Source organism: Oryza brachyantha, chromosome 6 (assembly GCF_000231095.2).
Source record: "Oryza brachyantha chromosome 6, ObraRS2, whole genome shotgun sequence".
Lineage (NCBI taxonomy): Eukaryota > Viridiplantae > Streptophyta > Magnoliopsida > Poales > Poaceae > Oryza > Oryza brachyantha.
The window spans coordinates 19277160-19303013 of record NC_023168.2 but is presented as its reverse complement, the minus strand read 5'-3'; the positions used below and the strand labels follow the sequence as shown (position 1 = coordinate 19303013).

The 25854-nt window shown below is 38.9% G+C and overlaps 4 protein-coding genes across 10 annotated transcripts; 1 reads left to right on the top strand and 3 right to left on the bottom strand.

Annotated features, from left to right (window-relative positions):
* Positions 1–114: 114 nt before the first annotated feature.
* LOC102704989 (14 kDa zinc-binding protein-like) lies at positions 115–2345 on the bottom strand. Its single transcript, XM_006657171.3, has 6 exons — positions 2212–2345; positions 2042–2101; positions 1255–1341; positions 1024–1171; positions 708–825; positions 115–544 (listed from the first exon to the last, which is right to left on the bottom strand). The coding sequence occupies exons 1-6, from the start codon at positions 2268–2270 to the stop codon at positions 477–479; spliced, it is 540 nt and encodes a 179-aa protein (XP_006657234.2). The 5' UTR covers positions 2271–2345; the 3' UTR covers positions 115–476.
* Positions 2346–2360: 15 nt separating this feature from the next.
* Positions 2361–8543, top strand: LOC107304497 (cell number regulator 4-like). Of its 7 annotated transcripts, XM_015838762.2 has the most exons (5): positions 2361–2858; positions 5731–5818; positions 5925–6146; positions 6382–6539; positions 7940–8543. In XM_015838762.2, the coding sequence occupies exons 1-4, from the start codon at positions 2787–2789 to the stop codon at positions 6501–6503; spliced, it is 504 nt and encodes a 167-aa protein (XP_015694248.1). In that variant the 5' UTR covers positions 2361–2786; the 3' UTR covers positions 6504–6539; positions 7940–8543. The 7 variants fall into 7 exon arrangements, 5 of the variants coding, with proteins under 5 accessions (XP_015694248.1, XP_015694251.1, XP_015694246.1 ...); XM_015838765.2 differs by lacking the exon at positions 7940–8543 and having other exon boundaries at positions 6442–6624; XM_015838760.2 differs by lacking the exon at positions 7940–8543 and having other exon boundaries at positions 6382–6624.
* Positions 8544–12019: 3476 nt separating this feature from the next.
* LOC102704714 (MADS-box transcription factor 30-like) lies at positions 12020–15472 on the bottom strand. The gene is made up of 3 exons (XM_040525378.1): positions 15383–15472; positions 15078–15273; positions 12020–12379 (listed from the first exon to the last, which is right to left on the bottom strand). The coding sequence occupies exons 2-3, from the start codon at positions 15263–15265 to the stop codon at positions 12157–12159; spliced, it is 411 nt and encodes a 136-aa protein (XP_040381312.1). The 5' UTR covers positions 15266–15273; positions 15383–15472; the 3' UTR covers positions 12020–12156.
* Positions 15473–17704: 2232 nt separating this feature from the next.
* Positions 17705–23313, bottom strand: LOC102705082 (nuclear transcription factor Y subunit C-4). The gene is made up of 2 exons (XM_006656288.3): positions 23160–23313; positions 17705–18857 (listed from the first exon to the last, which is right to left on the bottom strand). The coding sequence occupies exon 2, from the start codon at positions 18814–18816 to the stop codon at positions 18064–18066; it is 753 nt and encodes a 250-aa protein (XP_006656351.1). The 5' UTR covers positions 18817–18857; positions 23160–23313; the 3' UTR covers positions 17705–18063.
* Between the last annotated feature and the right edge of the window lie 2541 nt (positions 23314–25854).

Genomic DNA, 25854 nt, shown 5'->3' with positions numbered 1-25854 from the left:
GCCACGGCCCAATATGCGAGAGGCTAGATCATTCGGTCCAAAGGATTATTTAAGAATTGAAACATATGCGATCATTTGTTTTGTAGGCATATAACCTACCCAATTCCGAAGGATTGTATCCTTATGACTTAATTAATTTGTGTTCCATAGGATTCTTAGAATAAGGTGAGAGCTCTTGGAAAATTTTGTAAGGATTGCAGTGCATATGACATCCTAATACTTTATTTTTCTATTCTATGATTTGGAAATCCTACTAAACCGAACGAGCCCTTACAATAGAATTCGGTGCACTGCATCCAACACTACATCATAAAAAATATAGCATTGCAGTTCACAGTGAGTGATTACAGGATGACAAAACAAATCTCACTAAAAGAAAATGTATAGATTCACACAGGGGCATCACCATTCACCAATGCAGGCAGATAGTAGCGAAGCAGACAGACAAACTGGCGAAGATAACCAAACTGGATTATTTAACCAGCAGGCCATGTCATCTGCCTTCCACCTAGTACATGCAAATGCAGGTGATAGACCGATTGACCTGTGGACAGATGAATGAGAGAGCATTAGCATGAACACTGAAAAATATGGTGGTGATGAAAAACAGCCGATGCATGAGCATGGGCATAAAACATTGAAAACATGTGCAACCCCAACAAGAAGGGTGGTAAGTAGAGAAGAGACCGTGGCATAGGAGTGCTTACATCCTTTAGGTCCATTGTTTATGACAACACGGTACCCTTCAGCTATTCCTTCCTTCTCAGCCACTATTTTCGCAGCATATAGGAGATACCCCAGAATTTCGACATGCCTTGGTTCAGCCTAAAAATATGTTCTTCCAACATGAGGTCATAGAATGGAACTAATGGCTGGTGGAAATCTTTCTCAAGAAACACATGAGTACATGACAAACACCGTTAAAAAGGGCATCAACATGCAAAGTACATGGATACTGTCATGCTACAAGGTTTTACAGGTTGGAAATTTCTTTCGCAAACACAACTGAGCAACACTCCATACCTTGTCTAGTCCAGTTAGCCCATCTCTTACTTTTGGAATGACTAGAACGTGCACAGGGGCTTGTGGATTAATATCTCTAAATGCCAGCACTTTCTCATCCTCATAGACAACATTCGAAGGAATTTCCTTTGCAATTATCTTGTCAAAACTTCCAAAAGTAAACAAAGAGGAATATTCAGTGCAACTGCTACAGAAGGGCTTATGAAATACTTGTAAAATGAGAAAGCTTACATGGTTGGTCCTCCAATATCAGCAGTTGCTGCCGCTGCTTTAGCAGCAGCTTCTTCATTTGTTGATGAAGCAATGTGGCGCACAAATCTTGAGGGAAACAGAAATGTACCAGAATTAAATATTAGTAAAACCCACCACACATCCAAATGCCATCATATTGTTTAGGCACTTTTTAAATTTTGAATTCTATTATTTTCCCTACCACTATAACTAGCTGGGCTTTGGTAAAATTGCAATTTATTGATTACCTCTCTATTCATTGGCATGTACCTGTGTAGAACGAATTGCATACAGAAGAGTGCTTGGTACCATTGCAAAGATCAAAATGTTGGAAAATATGTGCCATTAACATTTGGGTCCAGTCATGCCAGTATGTTGTATCTCTAATTCACACATCTTTGTGATGTAATAACCTAACTTTAAACACTTCTTAATTGCCGGAAACATTTTTTCATGACTACTCATGTTAATTCTCTACCACATCCTCATGTGGCTATGCCAGACAAGGAACCTATGATTACATTCATATATGTCTGTTTTTAGAGCATAACACTCTGTTGATTGACCCTCCATATCTGAATAAATCTAGAGCTATGCACATATACAGGCCAATGTTCATAATGTAGAATGTGGAATCTGTTACTAATCATCTGGGAATTAATTGCTCTAAACCAATCAAGGCTCAATATCTAGTAAGCATCCATGTACAAGTACAACACAGCCTAGGTTACAAATTTTGGCAAAAGAAACATGGGCACAGTCAGACCCCTCATGAAACCAGCCACACCTCTGGGGAGCGACGCGGCGGGGGACTCGGATACCGTGAGCTCGCAGCAAGGGAGAACGCCTGTCACAAGAGGAATTGCACAAGGGGTAGGTTGGCTTAGACGTGTATTATTATTATTTTTTGCTTGATTACTGATTTATAGAGAGAAATGGAAGGTAGAGAGAGCTCACCGGAGGAGGTGAGCGGAGGCGGCCGCCGTGAGCTTGGCTGCCGTGGCCATGGCCGCCATGAGAGAAGCTCGGGAGCGGCGGTGGAGGCGGCTGCGGCCGTGCGGCTCCCAGCTCGTGCGCTGGGATAGTGTAGTGGTGGGGTATCCGACTCCCCGACCGTCCGATCTAAAATTCACGGCCCAGATGGAGTAGCGGCCCGCTAGCATTTCCAAGCCCAGTGGGCCAAGGCTGCAAGAGCATCCCACGAAGCACACCAAATCCCCATTTCGAGGTGGTAAAAAAAGAATCCCAAATCGACGCCGCCTCTCGGCGTCGGCGGCGGGGCGGCGGCCGGCGGCGCGGATTCCGCGGCGATTTCCTTGCTAGCATCCTAGGGTTCAGGCTTCCTCCTCCTCCTCTCGCAGCGGTGGCACCGTCACCTCCCTTCTGGATCCTTCCTCGCCATCGAATGCCATGGCGGATGGCACCCTCGCCGCCGCTTCCTCCTCCTCCTCCTGCCCCGCAGAAACCCTCACCGCCTGCACATATTGTTCGTGCTTGAGCTGGGGATAGGCTACCCGCTGCCTCGAGCATCCATGAAGATGATTGGCGAGATCTCGCGTCATTTGTACGGTGCTCTTCGCGCCTTCCACAAACGCCCAGATAAGGTGATCTCGAATCCGTTCATTTTTTTTTCTGCGAAAACCCTAAGTTACAACAGATATTGTTACCCTGTTTTTGGTGTTGGGTAAAGTCCTTGCAGTATATGTTCCTTACCAGTGAAATCTAACCAGATCTGTTGTCTCACGCCATTGATTTAGGGCTTCTTTTGTCTGGGTTAGGTTATAGAAAATAAATGCTTAAAGTAAAGCAATATTTAAGTATTGAATATAGCTGTCATGTGTTTCTTTGATTTTTTTCCTCAATCGTGGTGTTTTAGATCTGGTTTGCTTTCTCCTAGATTTTTGGTCTCCCTATTATATTTTGTCTATTGACAGTGAAGTGCTGACCATTTGTTTTGTATTATGTGTCTTTGTGGGGCATACTGCTTTCACTGTTTTGTGGAAGGAAACATATATATTGATTTATAGTATGGTTTCATACTTGTAAATTTGGTGCTACTGTAGGTAGCATCTACCCTTTGGCCGTTTCTTTTGCACCATATATTGTGTTGCATAATTTGTTGGTAGCTGGCTGCTGTTCTACTCACTGTATTGTTTGGAACTTGCAAATTTGTTTAGAATGTTGTGAAATAGTGAGATTTTTGTTGGGATGTGGACTGGGTCAGTGAACCCTGATACCGATCATTTGCTTGCTTTATCACTTATATTGGTTGTTGTTCACAAGTGTGTTTGGTGTGAGCTGGGTGGTGTACCATATTACCGTCACTGTCTAGGAGTAGCTAGGTTACCGGTGGGAGGATGCCACTTAGTGCCTATGCGTTGCCCTGGTAGGCTAGGTGGACCACGTTGTATCACTTGTGAAAAATAAAAACTTCAGTATTACATGTAATATATTTTTCATGGTGTATAATTACAAAAGTGAAAGCAAGAAATTACTTTTAACAACATGAGGTGCATATATAGATGGGTACTAATTTGAGATAGATGGGCCTAATAAGAAAATTCTATTTACTGGCCTCAAGAAGTCTCTTTTACTGGCTTCAACACTAAATACAATTGGTTCAATTGAGCACATGTGCAAATAATATCTTCATGTTGTGCGGTTAGTTGACATTGGAAAGGAATCTATGTTATTCTTGTGAGTGGCTACCTGCAGACAAAAAAAAAAGTTGCAGTAGTACAAGTGATGTTCTATGCCCTCGAATAACATATGTAAATGCTAACTAAAGCTGAGTGTGGTCCATATAACGACCACATGATTAATGTGAAAACAGATAATGAAATGTTGCTGTCTTCCAAGAATCTAATTTTCTTTTCGTACAGCAATATAATGTTGCTGGCCAGAGTCCACTATAGCGACAGTAGTACATCTGCTGACACGTATAGGCCTGATTTTCTACTATACTATACTGTCTTCGAGTGAGACATACGTGTGTACATGCATGAGGCATAGCATCCTCATCGTTGATCTTATGCCCTTATCCTAGAAGGTTTTACCTTGAGCCATATCAAAGACAGTTTAAGGAAATAATTATGAAAATGGTTTTTCATTAACAACTGTCTTTGAAGACTGTCAAGAACAGCCTCATTATCATGGGCTGGAGTAGGGGGATGAGCAATTGTTTATGGATAGGAGGTGAGTATCACTGCATGTTACATCTGTGGTGCATGTTTGTTTAGCGATCATATTCCTTGTATCCATTATATTCCATATTGAGCTGCACTCAGCAACCTAGATGAAAATGGGTGTGGTTTTGGTAATTCTTCGAATTTGGCCATTTACATCCTAGTTTAGAAGTTCGGGAATTTTTACTTCTCACAGGGTAACCATATTTTATTTATTTCTTGTTAGCAGAGAATGCAGAACTAGCTAGGTTCCATGTGTCCAAAATAGATGCAATATATTCCCAACATACAATGATATATACAAGTTAGCCCCGTTATGCATGCTCAAATATACCGTGAAGATTTATTTGTTTTTACTTTTTAGAGATCAAGTGTCCGTTTAAACGACCAACTGATTGCACTTGATTGATCATATATATACTTTTAAGGAGTTCTCAGAATACTCGGCACCTTACTTGCCGGGCTATTCATCACATGTTTGACATGATTTATCAAATATTTTTTACATATGCATTATTTGCGTAACTATGTTGATATTGTCCAGCCATCAACTTTGTGGTACAATTCAGTCTTTGTCTATGTATAAGTCGTCTAACATAGCTATATATAAAAACTCGACCGGATATGCTCCCGTGGGGAGTCGAACCTAGGACCTAGAGGTGCTACTCGAGCACTGTAACTGAAGTCCCTTTAGCAATAGATCTATATAACCCTCAGGGAAAAAATATCAACCGTTATCTCACAATAGCAAAAACAACAGGCCCAACGAAGCAAAGTTTTTTAGTTAGGACATGGGGTATAGACGTAATGCTGTTGTATCGATCAAATTGGTTAAGTGAAGGTCTGGTTCACAATGATGTTACAGGTGCATGACTCTATTCAGCACTAGGATCCAGATATATGTGTGACTTTTGATTATTGTGCGGCATCTACATTGTCGTCAACATTACCTAGCCTCATGAAGACACTTGCATTGGCTAATGGGCATCTATAAATATGTGTGCTTATGCATGGCTCCATATATTGCATTGCTAATGCTACATACATGCATATAGCTAGCTAGAACGAGTAAGTTGTGTGCAGGCAAGCTAGTTAAGACTTAGTGCTATAGCTTGAGAATTAAGTAAGATGGCCGGTGATTCTCCAGCGGCACCGGTTGGCCAGACATGGACCACCGGCCTCTGTGACTGCTGCGACGATTGCAACAGCTGTGAGCTAGCTGAATTTGAACTGAAGGAATTGATAATGTCTATGTAGTATGCACTAAAGCTATATGCAACTGTATTTGCAGGTTGCCTGGCGTTATTCTGTCCATGTGTTGCCTTCGGCCATATCGCCGAGACCCTCGACAGAGGCAGCATCTGTAACTGCCCTTAATCGCGTGATACTCTTATATTGAATCAATATATATCTAATGAACGTCTGTGGTGAGGTCATGGGTGCATACTTTATACATCTGATGTAAATGTGTTTGCATGTGTGCAGCTTGCGGCATAGCAAGCATCATCTACTGCTGGATGCGACCCACCACAGTGTGCCCAGGCCTGTACACCATGTACTCTTGGTCCTACCGCCAGAAACTCCGCGCCACGTTCGGCATGGCACCTGATCCCTGCACCGATTGTTGTCTGCAGTTCTTCTGTGAGAGATGTTCCCTTAGCCAAATGTACCGCGAGCTCAAGAACCGTGGCATCAACCCTGCTAATGGTAACTCCTCCCCTTCTGTTCATTCTATTTGAATACTTTAATTTGGACAAACTTAGAACCTGAGATTATATTTAGTGCCATAGGAAAAACTTACTGCCTCTATCCCAAATAAACTTAATTTTTAAGGATGAATCTAGGTAAAGTTAGTTTTTTTTTTGTTATGGAGGTAATATTACATATGGTTATTAAAGACACCAAAGACAGCTTATCTAGGAGTCAGTAAATTTACTTGTAGATAATATGGAGGCTATAATGAATAAAACACCCTTCTGTAACGGATTCATACATCTTATAGACGGATCAACCTCTGTTGTAATACAACACATCATAGATGTATGCAAGGGGCAAACCGCTTGATCTATGGGTTTCGAAGACTTCCATTGTCATAGTAAGGTAAATTGTGATGTAGAGGTACTATTTGTAATGACTAGACTTTACAGATACTTCATAGAGCGTCCTTTGTTATGACTAGACTTTACAGATAAATTACATTACCTATTATTCTATATTATAAGATTTTTTTGTTCATCTCTATATTCATTTAGATCCTAATGAATTTGGACACCATTAAATTTTAGATCTATTTTTTTATCGTTTATCTTATTTAATTTTTTCGTGTAAATATGAAAATTATAGTCATGCTTATGCTTAGAACATCCTCAACAGATCATCTAAATTTAGTCATTCATATCTTTATTTGGATGATCATCTAAAACAGTTTCATACTCTATATCTCTTTGTACTTCAGCAGTTCATCCATATATGATATACTTTATATTTCTTTGGAGAACGGAGAGGAGAACATCCAAATATAGAATTTCTCTCTTCAAATATGGATGACATCTAAAAATAGAGGATTAAATGGATGTTCTTCTGGAGCTTAATCTTTACCTTTCATCCTTTATTTTTAGGGTAGAGCATGGGATAGATGAACGGTTAGGAATGCTCAGTTCCTTTAGTAATAAATTGTATCATAACAAAATAATTAATAATTATATAATTTTAATAAAACGAATAGTCAAATATAAATCTAAAAGCCAACAGCGATAAGTAAAAAAAACAAAGTAGTATACGATGATGTTGACTTTTTGGTAAATGTTTAATCATCCGTCTTATTAAAAAAACTCAATAATTATCATTTGTATTGTTATGAGAGGATATAATACTAAATGTATTTTAATTATAATTTACGTTTTTACATATCTTCATAAAATTTTTAAATAAGATGAATGGTCAAATATCTTGAAAATCAACAATTACATTACATTTATAGTTATCTTTAAAAGTTTTTCACCTAAAAACCATGTGACAGTTTAGGTAGAGCTCGTCCGTCTCATCACCATGCATGCAACATATAACCACTTGTTCTGTGAATCACTTCTAATTCAAAATTCTTTCAATTTTATTTCCACCTGCCATCCCATTTTTAAAGTCCAAGTACATACATGATATCATATATCTATTCATCAAAAATCAAGTTAAAATTTATGTACAGACGGGAAAAAAAGGTAAAATCTATTTGTCACTATGTGGATTTTTTAAAAGAAAATTATACAGACATTTAGGGCTAATGGCAGACCCTGGGAAATACATCAATATAACTATTTAATTAACTCACTGTCACAGTGTGAACATTAAGAAATATTTATTTTTCCAAAAACATATCTTAAAAGTTTTATTATAAAATTTGAGAAAAGTCTACCGCTTGGTTGTATTGTTTTCACTTCCATTTATATAAATTCATGTGGTTAATATTTATGGATCCATCTGTCTACCCTTTTTTGTTCTTCAAGGATGGGTAGTCAACTCCCAGAAGATGACTTCGGCGCCGATACCTATGCAAGACATGAGTCGCTGACGGTCAAAAACATCTAGAGATAGCTCTAGTTGTTGAACTTAGCATGAAGGATAAAAGAATTTATCCAAATAATGTTGGTAGCTGCTTTTCAAGGTTGCACAAGAGGAAATTAATCTCTACTACTTAAAAGTGTCAGGGTTGGTACCGACCCCTCCCACTCCTTCCGTGCACATCCCAACCTTCCGAGGAAAACAAAAGGAGTAAATAAAAATCCACATAGTTCATCCATCCACGCTTCGCCAATTTTGAGTCATATAGTCTTCTTGTTATAATGGATGGGTGTATTATTAGTTAAGAAATGGTGGAAAGTTTTAATTCGCTCCATGTTATCCCACTTATGGGTATGTCAAATTGTAAACTGAAAGAATGATTGTCCCATCTATAAAAAGAACTATCATGCATGTCCTAACTTGTCCATGCCCCCTGAGAATTGAGCTAATTTGTTTCGGGTGATACGGGAGCATCACCAGCAGCACCAAGATGCCTATTGCTTTTTTTAGAAAATACTCCTTAATTTAGACAAGGTTTTTAGATGGACACAACGATTGCATGTACGCACATTTGTGTAATATTTAACACAAAATTCGCTGCACACAAGGAGATTAAAAAAAATGAAAAATCGACGGTGTCAGTCTATGTGTCCATGTGCACGGTGCACCCTCCGGCCCTACTGATGGGCTTTCGCTACCACCGTGAGTTGGTCAGAATTTTTTTTATTTTGTAAATCTCTGGAAAAAATATTTTCATTGTATGATTTTTTGGGTCACGTCAACAAACAACATTGACATGGTCAAAAGGCTTGCTACGCCGATTAGGCTGCGTGGCAGTATTGTCTTGTCACGCCACCAGCACTGACACGCCACCAGCACTGACGTGACCAAAAGGTTTAGTTTTGAAAAAAAATTGTCCGGTGATTTAGTAATTAAATTACTGACTAAAAAGGTTTATTTAATAAAAAAATTTCAGTTGGTGACGCTATCACCAAAACGCGACGTCCATACTTTTTAATTTACCTTTTAAAGTAGTTACAAAATATATGTTTATATAAAGTATTCAATGCCCAATGCCCTCTGGAAGGTTTTTCTTAATAAAATAGCCTTTCTAGAGAGACATTTTTTATGACGTGGTAGATGACCGTTTGGGAAGTTGACGGAGGAGATCGGTGCTGGTGGATATATTTGATGTAAAGACTGACATATGGTTCCCACGCAGACACAAACACCAAATATGAAAGGTCATTTGACGAATGGTTAAAAGATTATACGAAGTTAATAGCTCAGCAATCATGTCAGATTCTCTCGCTTGTGCTGTAGGAGTAAGAGCGTGCCTAACTGTTCATCCATCTCATACTTTAGAAATAAAATAGAGGCTGAACAGTACAACAATCTGGTTCAGCAAGCGCTCGAACACATCCTAGTTTCTCTCCTCACTCCAAATAGGATGTAAAAATATCTCAATGCGGGAGAGAAAATAAATAGTTAGCATGTATTAATAAAATATAGTTGTATGTGATATATATGGTATAATGCAGATGATCTATTGGGATGTGTTTGGTTTGTGGACTAAGGGTTGTGTTCATTGTATGTTAAGTTATCGGTGCGGAAAACGTAGTAATAGATTAGTACATAATTAATTAATTATAATTATAAAAAATTATAAATAGATTAATATGATATTTTGAAACAACTTTCCCATAGAAAATTTTCCAAAAGAATATACCGTTTAACAGTTCGGGAAGTGCGCGTATGGAAAACGAGGAAATATGGATAAATTAAGTAGGGGTGTCGAACGGGGCCTAAGTAGGATGGGTTAGAGCTAACCCAGGATATAGGATGGGTTGGTTCTATTTTTGGGGGTTAAGAGCATCCCCAACAGCTCATTTAAATTTGATCCTCTATATCTTAGTTTGGATGATTATCTAAAACAATTTCATGCTCTATATATTTGTGTGCTCTAGCAGATCATCCATATTAGAGCGTCTATATTCTAGTCTATTATATTTTATTGATACATGTAACCACCATGCATTTGTTTTATGTTTTACAATTGCCAAAGTGGGAACATTTAAGTTTTAGATGATGGAGAGAGAACATCTAAATATAGAGGTTCTCTCTCCTAATACAGAGGACATCTAAAAATAGAGGATGGAATAGATGTTCTGTTGGAGCACTATTTTTATTCTCCATCCTCTATTTTTAAGGATAAAAGATAGGATAGAATAGCTGTTGGGATGCTCTAAAGAAATAAGTTAGAACCCTGTTTTGTTTGAATGGAGGGATAATGTGATGGAGGGATGAAATAATCAAGTATTGTATGCAGCAATTAATGAAGTTTACAAAATATCACGAGTTGCATCTATATGCACTTATCATGTTTTTGGATGGCCCCTCAACGCATAAAAAATAATCAAGTATACAGTATGCAATAATTAATATGGAACCAGTATGAAATTTTTTTCTCGAACGCGTAAAAGCTTTACACGTTAATATATTAGAAGAAATAAAGTTTTGATACATGACGCAACAAGGCTAGATCGGCACAATACAGGGACAACGGAAGAAAAAACTGATGAAACTAGAAAATGAGAAAACTAGAACTAGAACCGGCGACTGCGAAACCAAAGTCAACTCCAAGAGGGTGCGGGAGAGGGCAGCGACACGGTAATCTCCCAGAAGGCCTCCAAATGTTGCAATCCCCAGCAGAACACCACAGCTGACACACCCTGCTGTGGCGCTCTCCCCAGAGGCCCAGAGTTGTCAGGGAAGACTGGGGTGTTTGGATCCTCAGGGTCTTTTTTTTTTTTTTAAGTATCTATCACATCGAATGTTTGGATACTAATTAGAAGTATTAAATATAGACTATTAATAAAACTCATCCTATACTCTGGACTATTTTGCGAGACAAATCTATTTAGTCTAATTAGTCTATGATTAGCGAATGTGATGCTACAATAAATATTTGCTAATCGTGAATTAATTAGGCTTAAAAAATTTGTCTAATAAAATAGACTTTATTTATACGATTAGTTTTTTTATTAGTCTATATTTAATACCCCTAATTAACGTCCAAACATCCAATGTGACAAGGGACTAAAAAAAATCTCTGAAGATCTAAACAGTCAAGGAGTCTAAACCGATCTTCAGAAGGTAAATAACTAAACACACACATATATATATATATATATATATATATACATACATATATATATATATATATGTATGTATATATATATATATATGTATGTATATATATGTATGTATATGTATATACTACATTTACTGAACTGACAAATGATTTTGTTTGCTATCAATGGGGGCATCAACAGCAGCTTCAACCTCATTTCTTTTGCTGGTTTAGGACGAAATGGAGAAAAGGATGGTAGCGGCGGTACCGCTGCTGTTGCTGGTGACCAAAAAATGGCGACGGGCGAGGTAATGGAGGAGCGCCGGCGACCGCAACCCTGACGCCAATGGCAGCATGCGCAAGCAGAACGCAGGCGCCGTCGCAGAGGACGATTTCACTTCTCCCAAACCAAATGTACGTAAAATGGAAATGGCTTCGCGTACGATGCACGTACGACCACAGCGTATATTGCTGCGTGCGTGTGGACAGAGGATGAACGGCGAGCCGACGGAGCGAGCGAGCGAGCGTCAGGTCGTACGTATAGCATCACTCTGTAAAAATTGGATGGCTCTAGAGTTGTTACAGCATACTTTACGTTTGTTAACTAAGATTTTTTTGAACGATTTTACGCGTACGTTTGCCGAACTACTTTATGCATCATCTTATTTTTCTAAAATAGATTTTTTAATTTGGTACTATTTAATTTTATCGTTTATAACATTAAATAACTATAAAAAGTTATATAACTTTCGTCTTTCATAAAAATCTCCAAAAGAAAACACAGCTTACGGTTCACTGATGCTATGCTAATGCTGTCTATGTTGTAGATTAGTGCTAGTACGTCCATGACTCCAGGTACGACAGCCGACAGGCGTGCTGTTCTATTGGCAACTTAATCCTTAGTCTGCAGAAACAAAATAATGTGCCACGAATATTAACTTGGCTGATCAAGATTAATTATCTTGAGCAATTAGTGTTAATCAAATTAGTACTACATAATTTATCTATCCAGAGGCATACGGCCTTGGATTACCAGAGCCGCAGTTCAGGCTGGTCGAAGCCCTTGACGTCGACGTGGTGCAGCTCCGGCGGCTGCGGCCACAGCTGCAGCGCCGGCCCTTCCTCCTCCTCCGGCAAGAAGCAGCTGTGCCCGAACGCTTCCGCCTTCGCCTCCGTCGCCGCCGGCAGCATCGTCAGCGCCTCCACTGCCGACGCCTCCCCGGAAGCAGCAGGGCTCTGGTGCCATTCCTCACTGATCTGATAGAAAACAAATCAATCATCACGGATGCTTTCGTTTTGTCAGATTATTCCATGCAAGGATTTGCTTTTTCCGCTACTTGTATGCTCTTTGGCTCTTGCTCCTTGCCAGGGTCAACTTTGTGACAGCAACCAGCTTGAAGATTTTGCTGAATCTCTAAAAACTTTAACAGATTTGAACTTTCTTGGATGCCTCATGCAACTGCTACCAGAAATCTGTCTTATCCAAATATTTCGTAGTTACTTTCAGAGATATTACCTACATGGTTATCATGGTTTCTTCAGGCTTTAGATTTAATTAGATTTAATGCACCAATGCGGCTTGCATGTTAGTGCATTTTTTTTTTCTATTACATACGCAAGATGATTCTGATTTATTTCTGAATAGGCACTTTCTCTTATATATACAGGTTATGTAAAAAATATCATAGTGCACCTCCCATGTCATGTGTAAATTATAAACAGACCCTGATGTCTTATATATGGTGCTGTGAAGAAAAGCTGAAGCATTCATCATCAAATTTCAGAGTTCATTACGGCTCACTGATTATGCTCTACTGCCTCTGCAAGATAAGTATTCCTAGGTGCTGTCAAAAGGCTCCAGCTGGTTCAACTTGGAAAAAGATGTGGAAGAATATGAACACCTTTGTGATTTGAAGAGAGGACTCACTTGATTTGGGGAATCCATTAGCATCCTTTGTGGCCTATAAACCAGAGCATTTGCATGGTTTCCTATCAGACAAGAACCATGAAGTGATAATTAAATGACAAGGCGGCTGGCGAGCGCCGCCACCTGCCGCGGGAGGAAATGGCCAATTCAACAACTATTCCTCGTCTTCCCCTCGCCACTTGGTTGAACCAGAGCTTCATTTCGATTCACGAAGCCACCATAGTTGGTAGCTGCTGGCTGTGTCTGTTGCTGTTGCTACCTCGGAGAAAAAGAGTTAGGGAGCATGGCCGGGTGCAGGTGATATCTATTCTGAACAGAAAACACCTTCAAAGTGAGGAGTTCAGTACAACTTATGAATTGTGCATAATAACTTGCAGCTTCACCTGTTTCCATGTGAAAATTTGACAATCTTTGACTTGTTGGGTAACCTGTTGCTAACACAGTGTGATCCCTTTTGGTAATGTTCGGACATGGGTATATATTGCTGTGTTGTTGGTGCTTTATGCCCGTGAAGGTTATGCAGTAAAAATCCTGAAGGTACTTGAACATCTAAACTCTCATACATTTTCTGAGTGCAACAAATCAGAACTCCTTAAACGAAGACTGGTGTTCTTAAAATTATTGATTAGCTGGATACCCAAAAAAAAGGTTGTATAATTTGCATTCAAGAACATATGCATATTAGGTTTGGTGTTCCATTTAGTAATCCATTTATAACTTACGAATCTGAAGGCAAAAATATAGTATGGGAAATGGGAAGATTCATTTATAACTTACGATAGAATGTTTACCAAAGTAAAATTTTTGTGTCTAAAATTGGGTTTTCTCTGTTAATACGTTCAATATACTATTAACTGTGACTGTAGTGGGTATGATACAAAGATACTCGGTGATTACTTAGAATATAACAATGACCATACATAAGGTTATAAACAGATTGGATTTATCTAATCTTAATATTTGTCGCACCATTCTTTCTAGTAAAGTTCTAAGACACAACTAATTTCGGCTTTTTTAGGTGGCCCATTACCCCAAGGAACTTAGAGATGTTAGAGATGTTATTACACCTAGGTCTGGATGGTTTCTCCAACGTACATTGCAAGGCTTTTTTAATGGTGGTGGGAGCCTCGTTTGGACTATTTGGCTTAACAGAAACGAGATGATTTTTCGGTAGAAAATTGTTAATTCTCCTCGTTTGATTTACAGGGGCATATCTTATATGACACAGTGGAGCTCGCTTGCTAGGGAGAGGAAGAGGAAAAGAAGCTGAACGATATGAAGGATTAGATTCTGAATTGTGTTCGAAATCTCAGTCAGAGGGTTTGAGTTGGTTAAGTCTGCTGTTGCTGTTTTAGCTGTGTTTGTCATTAGCCTGGTGCCTGGGGCACTCCTTGTCTGTTCCTCTAGCTCGGTCTTATGTTTTAGGCAAGTTTGTGCTTCCGTTTTTGCTGTCAGTTTTGCTGCTGGTTCGCATACTCTGGCCTCGTTCACGAGGCACTATCGAGTTCAACTTTCCTCTCTTTTTGCGCGCGTACTACTCAAACTGATAAACGATATATCTTTTGTTAAAAAGTTTATATGAAAGTTATTGTAAAAAAATCGTATTAATCTATTTTTCAAGTTTTTAATAACTAATACTTAATTAATAATATGCTAATAGCCTTTCTTGGTTTGCGTGCACTGATTAGACTCCTGGCAGTTATTGCTCTAACAAAACATACATATATATTTTTTATAATATTTTTCAATCACCTCCGTTTATGTTGTTCTCGCTCAACCATTTTAAGATTAGATGTTGAGCTGTGGAGAGGGAAGAGGCAAATTCCAAATATGTTGTTTCTATTTGCAATATAGAAAATACTCTATTTTTGGAGAATAAAATGAAGTATTTACTGGAACATCTTTTTTTTTCCTCGCGTATTCTATTTTTAATATCTAGTGAGAATGCTTTAAGAAGATTTTGTTTGGCATTTGATACAACAAAACGGAGATAGATGGGGAGGGCTTAGGAGGGCCGGCGCACCTGAGCGGCAGGCTGCAGAAGTCGAACAGCTTGCCCCTGCCGGAGAAGATGATGACGCCGACCTGCGCGTCGCACAGCACGGCGAGCTCGCGCGCCTTCTTCAGCAGCCCGCCCCGGCGCTTGCTGAAGCTCACCTGCCGGCTCGTCGCGTTCTCGATCCTCTTCAGCTCGACCTTCCCGCGCCCCATTGCGCCGCCTGTCCACCCAAAAAATCAAACCAGATCAAGATCGCGTGATAACCACACGGCTTCCGACCATATATACCCAATTCTGACATGGAAATCTGAGATTCTTGCCGCCCTTACCCTGATATGATATGAACAAGAGCAATTGTAGAAGCACTCTCCAACCCAAAGCCTAAGGTTTCTTTTGGCTTGTGAGACAAAGGAACAACAGTGGCTAGCTTCCTTCAAGGTGAAGGAGCAAAACATGGTAGGCTATATATATATGTAGACTGGCCCCTGGGGTTTCACTGCAACAGTGCATTGCACGCGCGGTGAAAATGCCACGAAGTTTCAGGCTCCCTGCTGCCGTTGCCGTTGAATTGACCGCGACCGGCTCTCAGCCAAGCCATGTGGAAAGCAAACACGTCTCCCCAGTCTCATGAAGCAAAAGAGTGTACTCCGTTGTCCGTTCGTTACCGACGGGGGCAGTTTGGTTAATTAGCACGTGTAAAATAAAAAAGTCATTAGTTTATAATTAATTACGTATAAGTTAGTGTAAACTCGAATCCTATATTCCCTTGCAACTATACACACACAACTGGGGTTGTTTAGATGAGGCTAAACTTTTTAGCACCATGTCACATCGGATGTTTAAACACTAATTTGAAGTATTAAATATAGACTAATAAAAAAATAATTTCATAAATGAGTGGTAATCCGCGAGACGAATCTATTGAGCCTAATTAATCTATAATTAGAGCATGTTTACTGTAGCATCATATATGCTAATCATGGATTAATTAGTCTCAATAGATTCGTCTCGCGAATTAGTCCAAGATTATGGATGAGTTTTATTAATAGACTACGTTTACTATTTATAATAAGCGTCCAAACATTCAATGAGATAAGGGACTAAAAATAAGTCCCTTATCACAAACATCACCTATATTTTAAACTATTCCTTCTGTTTTAAAATGTAGCAATACAATACTACGGTTAGATATAACCTAGCACCATGACTATGTCTACGTCTATCTCAATTTATACTACGAGATGATATCTAATCGTAATACTAGTTTTCTATATTTTGGAACATTGGGAAAAGTAAAATGTTTATGAGGTATATAAATTTATCCCTGTTGTTTGTTTGATTCTTTTCATATTAGGTATTTTTACGCGTGAATATGCATAAAACGCCTTGACTACACTGGACACTCATAGACCAAACTGATCGGATATTTCGATCGGCCCTCGCTTTTCTTTTCTTTTCTTTGACCCAACTGTACCATTAAATTAAGAAATAAGTACTGATCTACATGCTAAAACACAGTGATTGCCTAATTTTGTTTGGGGCGAACTGTCACAATGCACTAGCAATGAACCACTCAAATGGTAGCATAATTCAGCTAAAATAATTAATACACATGCATCTCTAGTTCAAAAGTGACCTTACCAATTTTTGTTAAATTTGGCAAATTTTAGCATGGCCAATTTTGGTAAGACAAAGTTGTGTTTGGATTGAAGCCAAAATAGCCTAAGTTACTATTGAAGTGGGTCTACTATTTCTAGACTTGGCTTCAATCTAAATCTAAATATAGACACTAGACACTATTGAAATTACTTGGTAAGACCAATTAGGCTACAAACCAAACCTAACCCTATACTTTCCATTATCACTTTGTGCTGGTTACTGGTTACTACTGCCTCCAGGTTTTTTATTTGTAAAGGCATTGGCTTTTTTACTTTCACTTAAACATTTATCTTACTAAAAATTTTATATAAATATGAAAAAAAGATATATGCCATTTTTAAATTACCTTTACGACAAATAAAAAATAACATATAATTATATATGTTTTTAATAAGACAAATAGTTAAATTTAATTTTGAAAGTCAGCCGCGTCCAATCATAGGAAACAGAGGTACTTAGGCCGCGTTCAGGAGGTGAGGGGTAAGTTAACTTACCCAGCGCGGAAAACGGAGTAATAAATTAGTACATAGTTAATTAATTATTAATTATTAAAAAAATAGGGAATAGATTAATATGATTTTAAAACAACTTGTCTATAGAATTTTTTTACAAAAAATACAATGTTTAACAGATCAAGAAGCGTGCGCGTGAAAAACAAAGAAGTTAAGTTATCTTAGCTATCCCAACGAACACGGCCTTACTATGCCGCGTTCGGGGTAATGAGTGGGTAAGTTAACTTACCTGATGCGGAAAACGTAGTAATAGATTAGTACATGATTAATTAATTATTAATTATTAAAAAATATAAAATAGATTAATTTGCTTTTTTAAAACAACCTTCCTATAAAAATTTTTTGCAAAAAATACACCGTTTAGTAGTTCGGGAAGCGTGCACGTAGAAAATAAACGGGTAAGTTAACTTACCCATACTTGCGAACGCAGCCCTAGTATATGAAGAGCAAGGAGATATTCCATGCAAGCATGCAGTACACCAGAGCATACACGCACAGACAGTTCAACAGTTTCGATGACACTTGATTCTATCCAAGGCCTCCTAGAGGCCAACTTTTGATTTGACAGGAAAACGGTATAGCAACTGAAGCCCATTAGTCTTATATCATAAATCCTTATCACCGACACCGCAGCAGAAGTGGGACTACCATAAGAAAATCCTAATCCTATTCATGAATTCAGAATCGCCTGTTTCAACACAAAACCGATGACATGAGCTAATGAAAACCTGAAGAAATTTTGACGACGACCTGGCTAAAACGAAGAATTCTGAATCAGGTGGTAAGCTTCTGGGCAACTGACATTGATCATATATTCTTAATTCAGTTCAGAGTGACACTTAATCACTTTGCTGCTCTGCAGGAGGCTCTTCCTGTTGTTCCTGAGGATCCTGCCACAGATACGTCGGATGACCCGGCTGGCCACCATACGCCATTCCCACGCCTGGGACCTGCGGCTGTGGCACATAGTAGCCATATGGATATGAGTCAGCAGGGACACCCAAGGGTGGCAACCCAGCCCTAGGGAGCCCAACTCCCTCCTCCTTCAAATCATCCCTGGGAACTATATCCACCAAGAAGTCATACATGTCAGTCCTGGTGATGGCAGCTGCGATGTCATTCTTCTGCAAGGTCCGGCGCTTGTTCTCCTCTGTGTGCATCCATGATCTCAGCGTCAACTCCAGTATGAATATCTCACATGCTTTCGCAAAGATCACAGGAGCCTCTGCGGAGATCATGCGAACGTCCTCATCAGCCTTCATGATCTTCTTTATCCTAGCAAGTGGCAAGCTGTGGTTCTTGAAGTCAGTAGTTTGCTCAATATCGGACAGACGTTCAGCCCAGAACTGCTGGAGTTGCCGCTGTTGCTGCTGCTGGAGCTGCTGGTGAAATTGCTGTGCTTGCTGGTAGACGAGCTGGTGCTGAGCACTCAGTTGATCTGGGTTGGCAGGGAACGGTGGTGCAGGCTGTGAACTGGCAGGAATGACAGCAGGAGCTGCAGGTGCTGTCACTGCAGGGGGGTATGCAGGGTACACTTGTGATCCACCAGCAACAACACCGATTGCAGGTTGAGGTTGTGATGATGGCTCCATTTTGTCTCTTTCTTGTCCCAAAATTTATGATCTTTCCAGCACTGCAAGATAAGAATAATAAATATTGTAAGTTGCATTCTCAAGTAGGTAATCTTACAGACAGTCCTAGCCTCCCACTTTATAACTAAATTGTGCGGTTTCCTTTAGATGAATCTATCTGCTATAGTTTACTTTAAGTTCAATGTCTAAATCCAGGTAGATTTGCTCCCTCAAACTTCTTGTGAAAAATAGCCATCTCATAGATCATATCATCAGTTTTGAGTACCAGCAGCAGAGCAGGGAATTCATAATTGAAGACATTACACGTTAGTAGACATACTAAAAATGTCGAGATACAAGTAACTGAGTAAGCAAAGCATGCACGATGTTACATCAGAAAAGTGTAAGCAGGAAGATCTTGCAATAAGTTGTACAGTAGAAAATTATCAAACAGGATGTCTGGTCAGAAGGTAACAAAAACCAAGGGCATGTTCGGTTCCCGTGCCCATCTTGCCCAAGCTTGCTTAGCAAGGTTACCGGTTGTTTGGTTTGGTTTTTGGCAGTGGGCAAAGAATTCCTTGATTTTTCTATTCTCTCTTAGGAATGTTATCTATTGCAAGCTTCACTAGGCAAACTCCCATAATTTGGTACTTCGGCACCTTCCCGTTTCATTTTTAGTGGAAATCAGCACTACTACAGGTTTTCTTGCTAACCTTGCATAGCCAAATTCTAAGTCACTAGTACTTTTGTACCTTTCCATTTCATCTTCAGTGCAAATAAGCAAGCCTACAAAGGGTGATGATGTTTCTCAACCAACAAAAGAAAAACAAATAATAAAGTCAGCAAGAATTTTCATGATTGTCTCAAAGCTTCACTATATGATAACACACACATGATTAGTATTGTGAGTAGTATTAGCTGCCACTAGTGGCAACGGAGGTTTCTTATTGCAAGCAGACCCCACAGGTTCCCTGCAAAGCATAGTTAATTTTCCCATAGTTAAATATTGTCCCAAGACAGTGACAACGGGTGGGAAACGCACAAAAACATTTGAATAATGGCAGTACCATACTTGTATGATATTGCCATCTAAAAGTGTGATCAGTATGAGCATACAACAAGACAAATAAGAAGTTGATGGAAATGGATACAAATATGAAATATCTGAATCAAGTATAATCATGAAAAAATTTAGTTTTATGATAAACTAGCAGCACACACCATGAGCTGTGCCAGACCTAAATAAATATACATGAGTTCTGAGTTTTAAAAGAGTAATTTTTCTCTAATATAAACAAATGTATACATATAATCATACAAGATGAACTGGCAACTAATACACATATACAACTAATGAAATAATGCAATATCTTACCGAAAAATCCTACAGCAAATGTCTAATGTCTATATAAAGTTCTGAAGCCATTCATGGGATATGTGTGCGATGTATGCACCATCAGAATCACCTATTGCTCTTTTTAAATAGTATACACGGCCTCTTTTGAGCATAGGTATCAACAAGATAAACCACAATCCATCCATATATCCTTAAGGCATCACACTTTTAGGTTGTAGTATAAATCTGTCAAGACTAAGGATTCCAAACTAGTAACACATCAACTAGACGTTTAGACAACATGGGGCTCTTTCAGTCCACATTGCTAATAACATCTAATACATATATGGGGTATATATTAATAGTGTTCTACAAAGTACAAACAGGTCTATTAGGTCATAAATAAGGCAACTTTTTACAGTATATAATACTATAGCTCCAAATTTCTAGATACGCTACACGATCTCCTGTTAGGGCATATAAATATATGATCAGTAGGAGGTCGGTAACAGGTTGGGTAATGGTTACCCATTTTTAAAACCTTGGTATTCGTGATCTTTAGAAAGGCAATCAAAGTAAAATGCATGTAAGAAACAGAAAATTAATGGCCAAATACATATCAGAAGGCAGGGGCGGAGCTAAAGTAACTAGGGGGGTTCCCGCACCCCGTCCAGAAAACATTTTAATTAAAGTTCATGTATTTTCACCATATATACACCCCTCTCAATCCAAGCTTAGGTACATGTAACAGTCTAAACTCAGTTCAAAACACTAAAAAGTAAGTAAGTGACACTCATCTATATTTTGTTCTAGCCCCGCCCTGTCTGAAGGATGTTCCTGATTGTACACTGCACCGGCCCCCACCCCCATCTCTCTTGCACGTGTATACACATAAATACAGAGTAGATTTGAAACAGATTTCGCTAGACCAAATCATTGGCCTTATCTAAAGTCACTATTGCACAACTAGATTTAAGTGAAAAGTTAGCAGACAATCTAATACTTGCCGTCTTACAGATGCGCCGATGCAATGTAGATTCCCTGTGCACCTGATTTCTGTTTTTCAATTTGTACAAGCCTCAAGTAACAAAAGGGTATATATATATATATATATATATATATATATATATATATACCTCGAAGATGGGAAGGTCACAGCTGTAGGATATGATATTGATATGGCACTAAATAAAGACAAGGGTCCACTTTCCCTTTTTGCTACTTTCTAGAGATTTCCAGATAATGAAGGTTTGACTTTTTCGTGACGCAAACATTTTGGTTCATAGGAGACTTGTGAAACTGAGCATTTTGTGTGACAACTGAAGGCCTATCTGTGACCAACAGATTGTTTTGCTAGACTACAAGACAAGTGGCCCAGCCTGACAAAGCCCCACAAGGACTTGGCCTGCTTGATATGCTAACAATTATGTCAGTAAAGGCCCAAAAAATATCATTAAACTGGGCCAGAGAATGTGTCAAGGCCCTTATCCTCTTCAGCTTTTAGCCTTTGCTATCTGCTTGTCTTTGAATCCAGCACAAATTGAAACGTTAGGATGGGTGCCTATCGGTTAGGGGATAGTTGGGCTTGCGGTTAGAATTTTTTGTTTGATTGCTCAAGTGTATTTTGCTAACAATGTCATTTTTGGGTTCTCAATCAAACTTGATTTATATTATGTTCTTATAGAAGTGAATTATGGGTGCAGAAAATTATTTATGAATGGTAAACAAGCCATTTGACTCTCTTAACCTTCAAAATACACAAGGGCAAAAATCACCTAAAAGGATAAATGTGTGTTGTTGACTACGAGTATTTCCCATTGCAATCTCATATTGCTATTTACTAGGAGACATAAACTGTCAAGAGAACTTTGATGGAAAATCTATTTAGTTTATTATGGTTTTTTGACCATGAGCCAGTCGTTTATCGACTAAATTGGCCACACAATTCCAATATTTTAGAATAATCTAATTAGTTTGATAAAATGCCAGATTGTTTTGCGAACATTCTATAACAAGTAAAGGCATAACCAATCATAAGATAGAGATTAGTACAACAAAAGTTTGTCCATGTAAAGATAGTGTGTATCAAAAGGGTTCTAGACAAGAAGGAATTGTTCTTCACGGTATAGATGAGGATAAACCATGAGATCATGCATGTAAGCTCAGAATTTAGTATTGTTCAGAATATATGTTCCAAACTACCAACTCTGTTGTTGGCATATTTCTGCAGTTCAAAGTCATAAGATCTACAACAATGTTCATAACTTCCTGCCGACAGTGAATGACAATGATTCAGGTATGCCAATATTTCAGGTGATGTGTATATGTAACTTTATATGAAAATACAAAATTGTAAATGTCTTCTTCTTGCCCTTAGATGAAGCTGCAATACGATTGTAGCTCTTACTGTTTTATACACATAATACACTCTCTGTTTTTCTTACAATGTGCATTTTAATTTCTTTAAGACTTTAAGACCAGACTTTTACCACTAATTTCTCATAAAACATATTATTAATATATGTAGAGAGACCAATATTGTGTGAAATTACTTTGAAGTATGAATCCAACGGTACAAGTTTTATATAGTAAAAATACTTGTATGTTAACTAATTATAAGTCAAAACATTTTAAGTTTGACTTTCTGAAATCAAAAACGAACTGATGGAGTATAACAGGATTTTCCCCCAACTCCTTTCCATAACAAAAACTCACGAATGCACGATTCAAAAAAAAATGAGGTAAACAAAGGGCAAACAGATTTTAACAATTAACACCGATCGAAAAAAGTGTTGACGACAATGATCCCAACGAGTTGACACCCAAATTGACCTGGGCGACACAGCTGTCAGAAGAACACTATTTTTAGTAGTCAAGCCACCATCAGATCAAACCACCCATACTTTTTTCTCTAACAAATGCGGAAAGCAATCACTTCGGCCACCTAACGTGGGGAGCTGAACCCCCACACAGAACATATTTAAAAATTTCGGAAACACGAACCGCGCATCGATTCATTCATACATACCCCAGATGGAGGCAAGCGGAGTAGGTCGCCGCGCCGCCGCCGCCCCTCAACCCACCCCCCTGCTCGCCGGCCGCCGTGCACGCAGCGGGCGGGGTCGGGGGAAGCAGAGGAGGAAACCGTCCACACCGCCGCGCACGCGCCTTGTCGCCGGCCGGCCAGCCAGCCAACCGCGCGCGCGCCGCCGGCAGATTGGAAACGGAGAAAGAGAGGAGGAGGGGAGAGCTGGAGGGAGGTGGTGGGGGAAGTCTCGCCTCGGCACTTCCTCTCTCTCAGTTCTTAAATTCTCTTGGGAGGGAGAGCCCGCTTCCGATTGGGGGGAACACCTGGCGGGTCAGCCAACCGGGTTCGCGGGTCCAAGATCCGACACAGGTCAAACGGCCTAGCATCACTTTTTTAACTCTAAAATAAGTATAAGAGCAGGTTATAAGTACGCTATAAACATATTATAAAGAAATAATAGAGAAAAGAGAAGAGTAGTGAGCTATTAATTTGTAGCCAGCTGCAACACGGACTCGAGGACGTAATATGTGTATGATATATGAGATCATGTATTAATATTTTGTAGATAACTATTGTATAAACTAGTTGTTAGATTGACTATAGATGAATTGGAGCTAGTAGTTGCCTATATATACTATTGAACTTGCTCTAAGCAAAATAACCTATTAGCAATAGATATAGAGGTAAATATAAAAATAAACTATGATAATAAAATTATAAAATTAATTCTAAATTTATATATTAAAATCTAAACTTTTGCTTATAAACAATGTTTTCTCTACAAACAGTTGAAATGGATTTTTTTTTCTTTATTTTTATATCTTTCGTTGCTACCAATCGAATGGTTTCTTTTGGCCCGTGCTGTTCCGCTAACGAAACTAAATTATTCGGTCATGACCAAAAGATTCACGTATAAATAAATTATAGTGGAGTTTAATTTTAATAATAAAAAACAAAAGGGCTTCATGAAATTAAACAATTCGAAACATGTTGCTTCACTCTTGCTGCGGGACCCACCTGTCGGTGTCAGGGGATGTGCTCCTGCAGTGCTGGAAGATGCTCTTCGCGTTTATTAGTGTAACTGATGATTAGTAGTAGTAGTAGTAGTCGAGTTAGTTCGGAAAATGGCGGCAGATGGAACCGTACAAGGGGGGTTTGTTGATTATTATTGTTTGTATCGAAAGCTCCAATAATTGTCACTTGGTAGTACACAGCAGTAGGGGGGGCTCATGCCATTAACCATTATTCTTTTGAAGCTACTCCGTATGCTTTAACCATTCTTTGTGTAACTACTACTCCTAACTAACTAGTGGTAATAGCCAAAGAATCAGATCAGGAACTGTTAGAAACAAAGGCACAAACGAGACACGAATTTAACGTGGAAAACTCTTGCGGGAAAAACTACGGGCGCTAACCGGCAATAATCACTATGAGGATATGATTACAATGCAGGGGAAACAATAAGAACTCTACTCTTCCCGTACAAACTACAAGAGTATATATAAGGGGAAAATCTAATAGTCCTAGTAGGATTAGGCGAAAGAATCCTATTAGGAAACTAATCCGACTCCTAGTAGGAAACAACTGAGAAAAACCTACTAGGAAACTAATCCGAATATAATTCCCGTTATAATTCGGATCACATATTTAACAATCTCCACCTTGAGACGAATTTCCTCTTGTAGCATTAAAATCATCAATCACCAATATACACCTCACAGGTCAAATTGATTGCGCGCCAAATAGTTTCTTGGACTATACCGTAACACCAACCAAGCTTGAGCAAAGCTCAAACTTAGTGGCAGGAACTGACTTTGTCATCATGTCAGCTGGATTATCATGAGTACTTATCTTGCATACCTTAACATCACCATCAGCAATAACACCTCGAATAAAGTGATATCTGACATCAATGTGCTTAGTTCTCTCATGAAACATCTGATCCTTTGTAAGGCAAATTGCACTTTGACTGTCACAAAATATATTTATGCAAGACGTAATTCCACAAAGCTCAGTATACAAGCCTCTAAGCCAAATAGCTTCTTTACAAGCTTCAGAAATAGCCATGTACTCTGCTTCAGTAGTAAATAAGGCAACAGTTGCTTGCAAACTTGCCTTCCAACTAACAGCACAGCCTCCAATAGTGAACACATAACCTGTAAGCGATCTTCTCCTATCCAAATCTCCAGCAAAATCTGAATCCACATAACCAACAAGTCCATCTCTAGACGTTCCAAACTGCAAACGAGCATTAGAAGTACCACGCAGATATCTGAAAATCCATTGAACTGTTTTCCAATGCTCTTTGCCAGGATTAGCCATGTATCTACTGACAACACTCAATGCATGTGATAAGTCAGGACGCGAACATACCATGGCATACATAAGTGAACCAACTGCTCTTGAATATGGAACTCCAGACATGTACTCAATATCAACTTCTGATTGTGGACAAAAATCTGAAGATAATCTGAAATGTGCAGCTAAAGGAGTGCTTACTGGTTTTGCATCATGCATATTGAAGCGACGAAGGACCTTTTCAATATAACCTTTCTGGCTAAGATACAACTTGTCAGACCGTCTTTCTCTGGTAATTTTCATACCGAGGATTTTCTTTGCTGCACCTAAATCCTTCATCTCAAACTCACTACTCAGTTGTGCCTTCAATTTTGTTATCTCTGATTTGTCTTTTGCA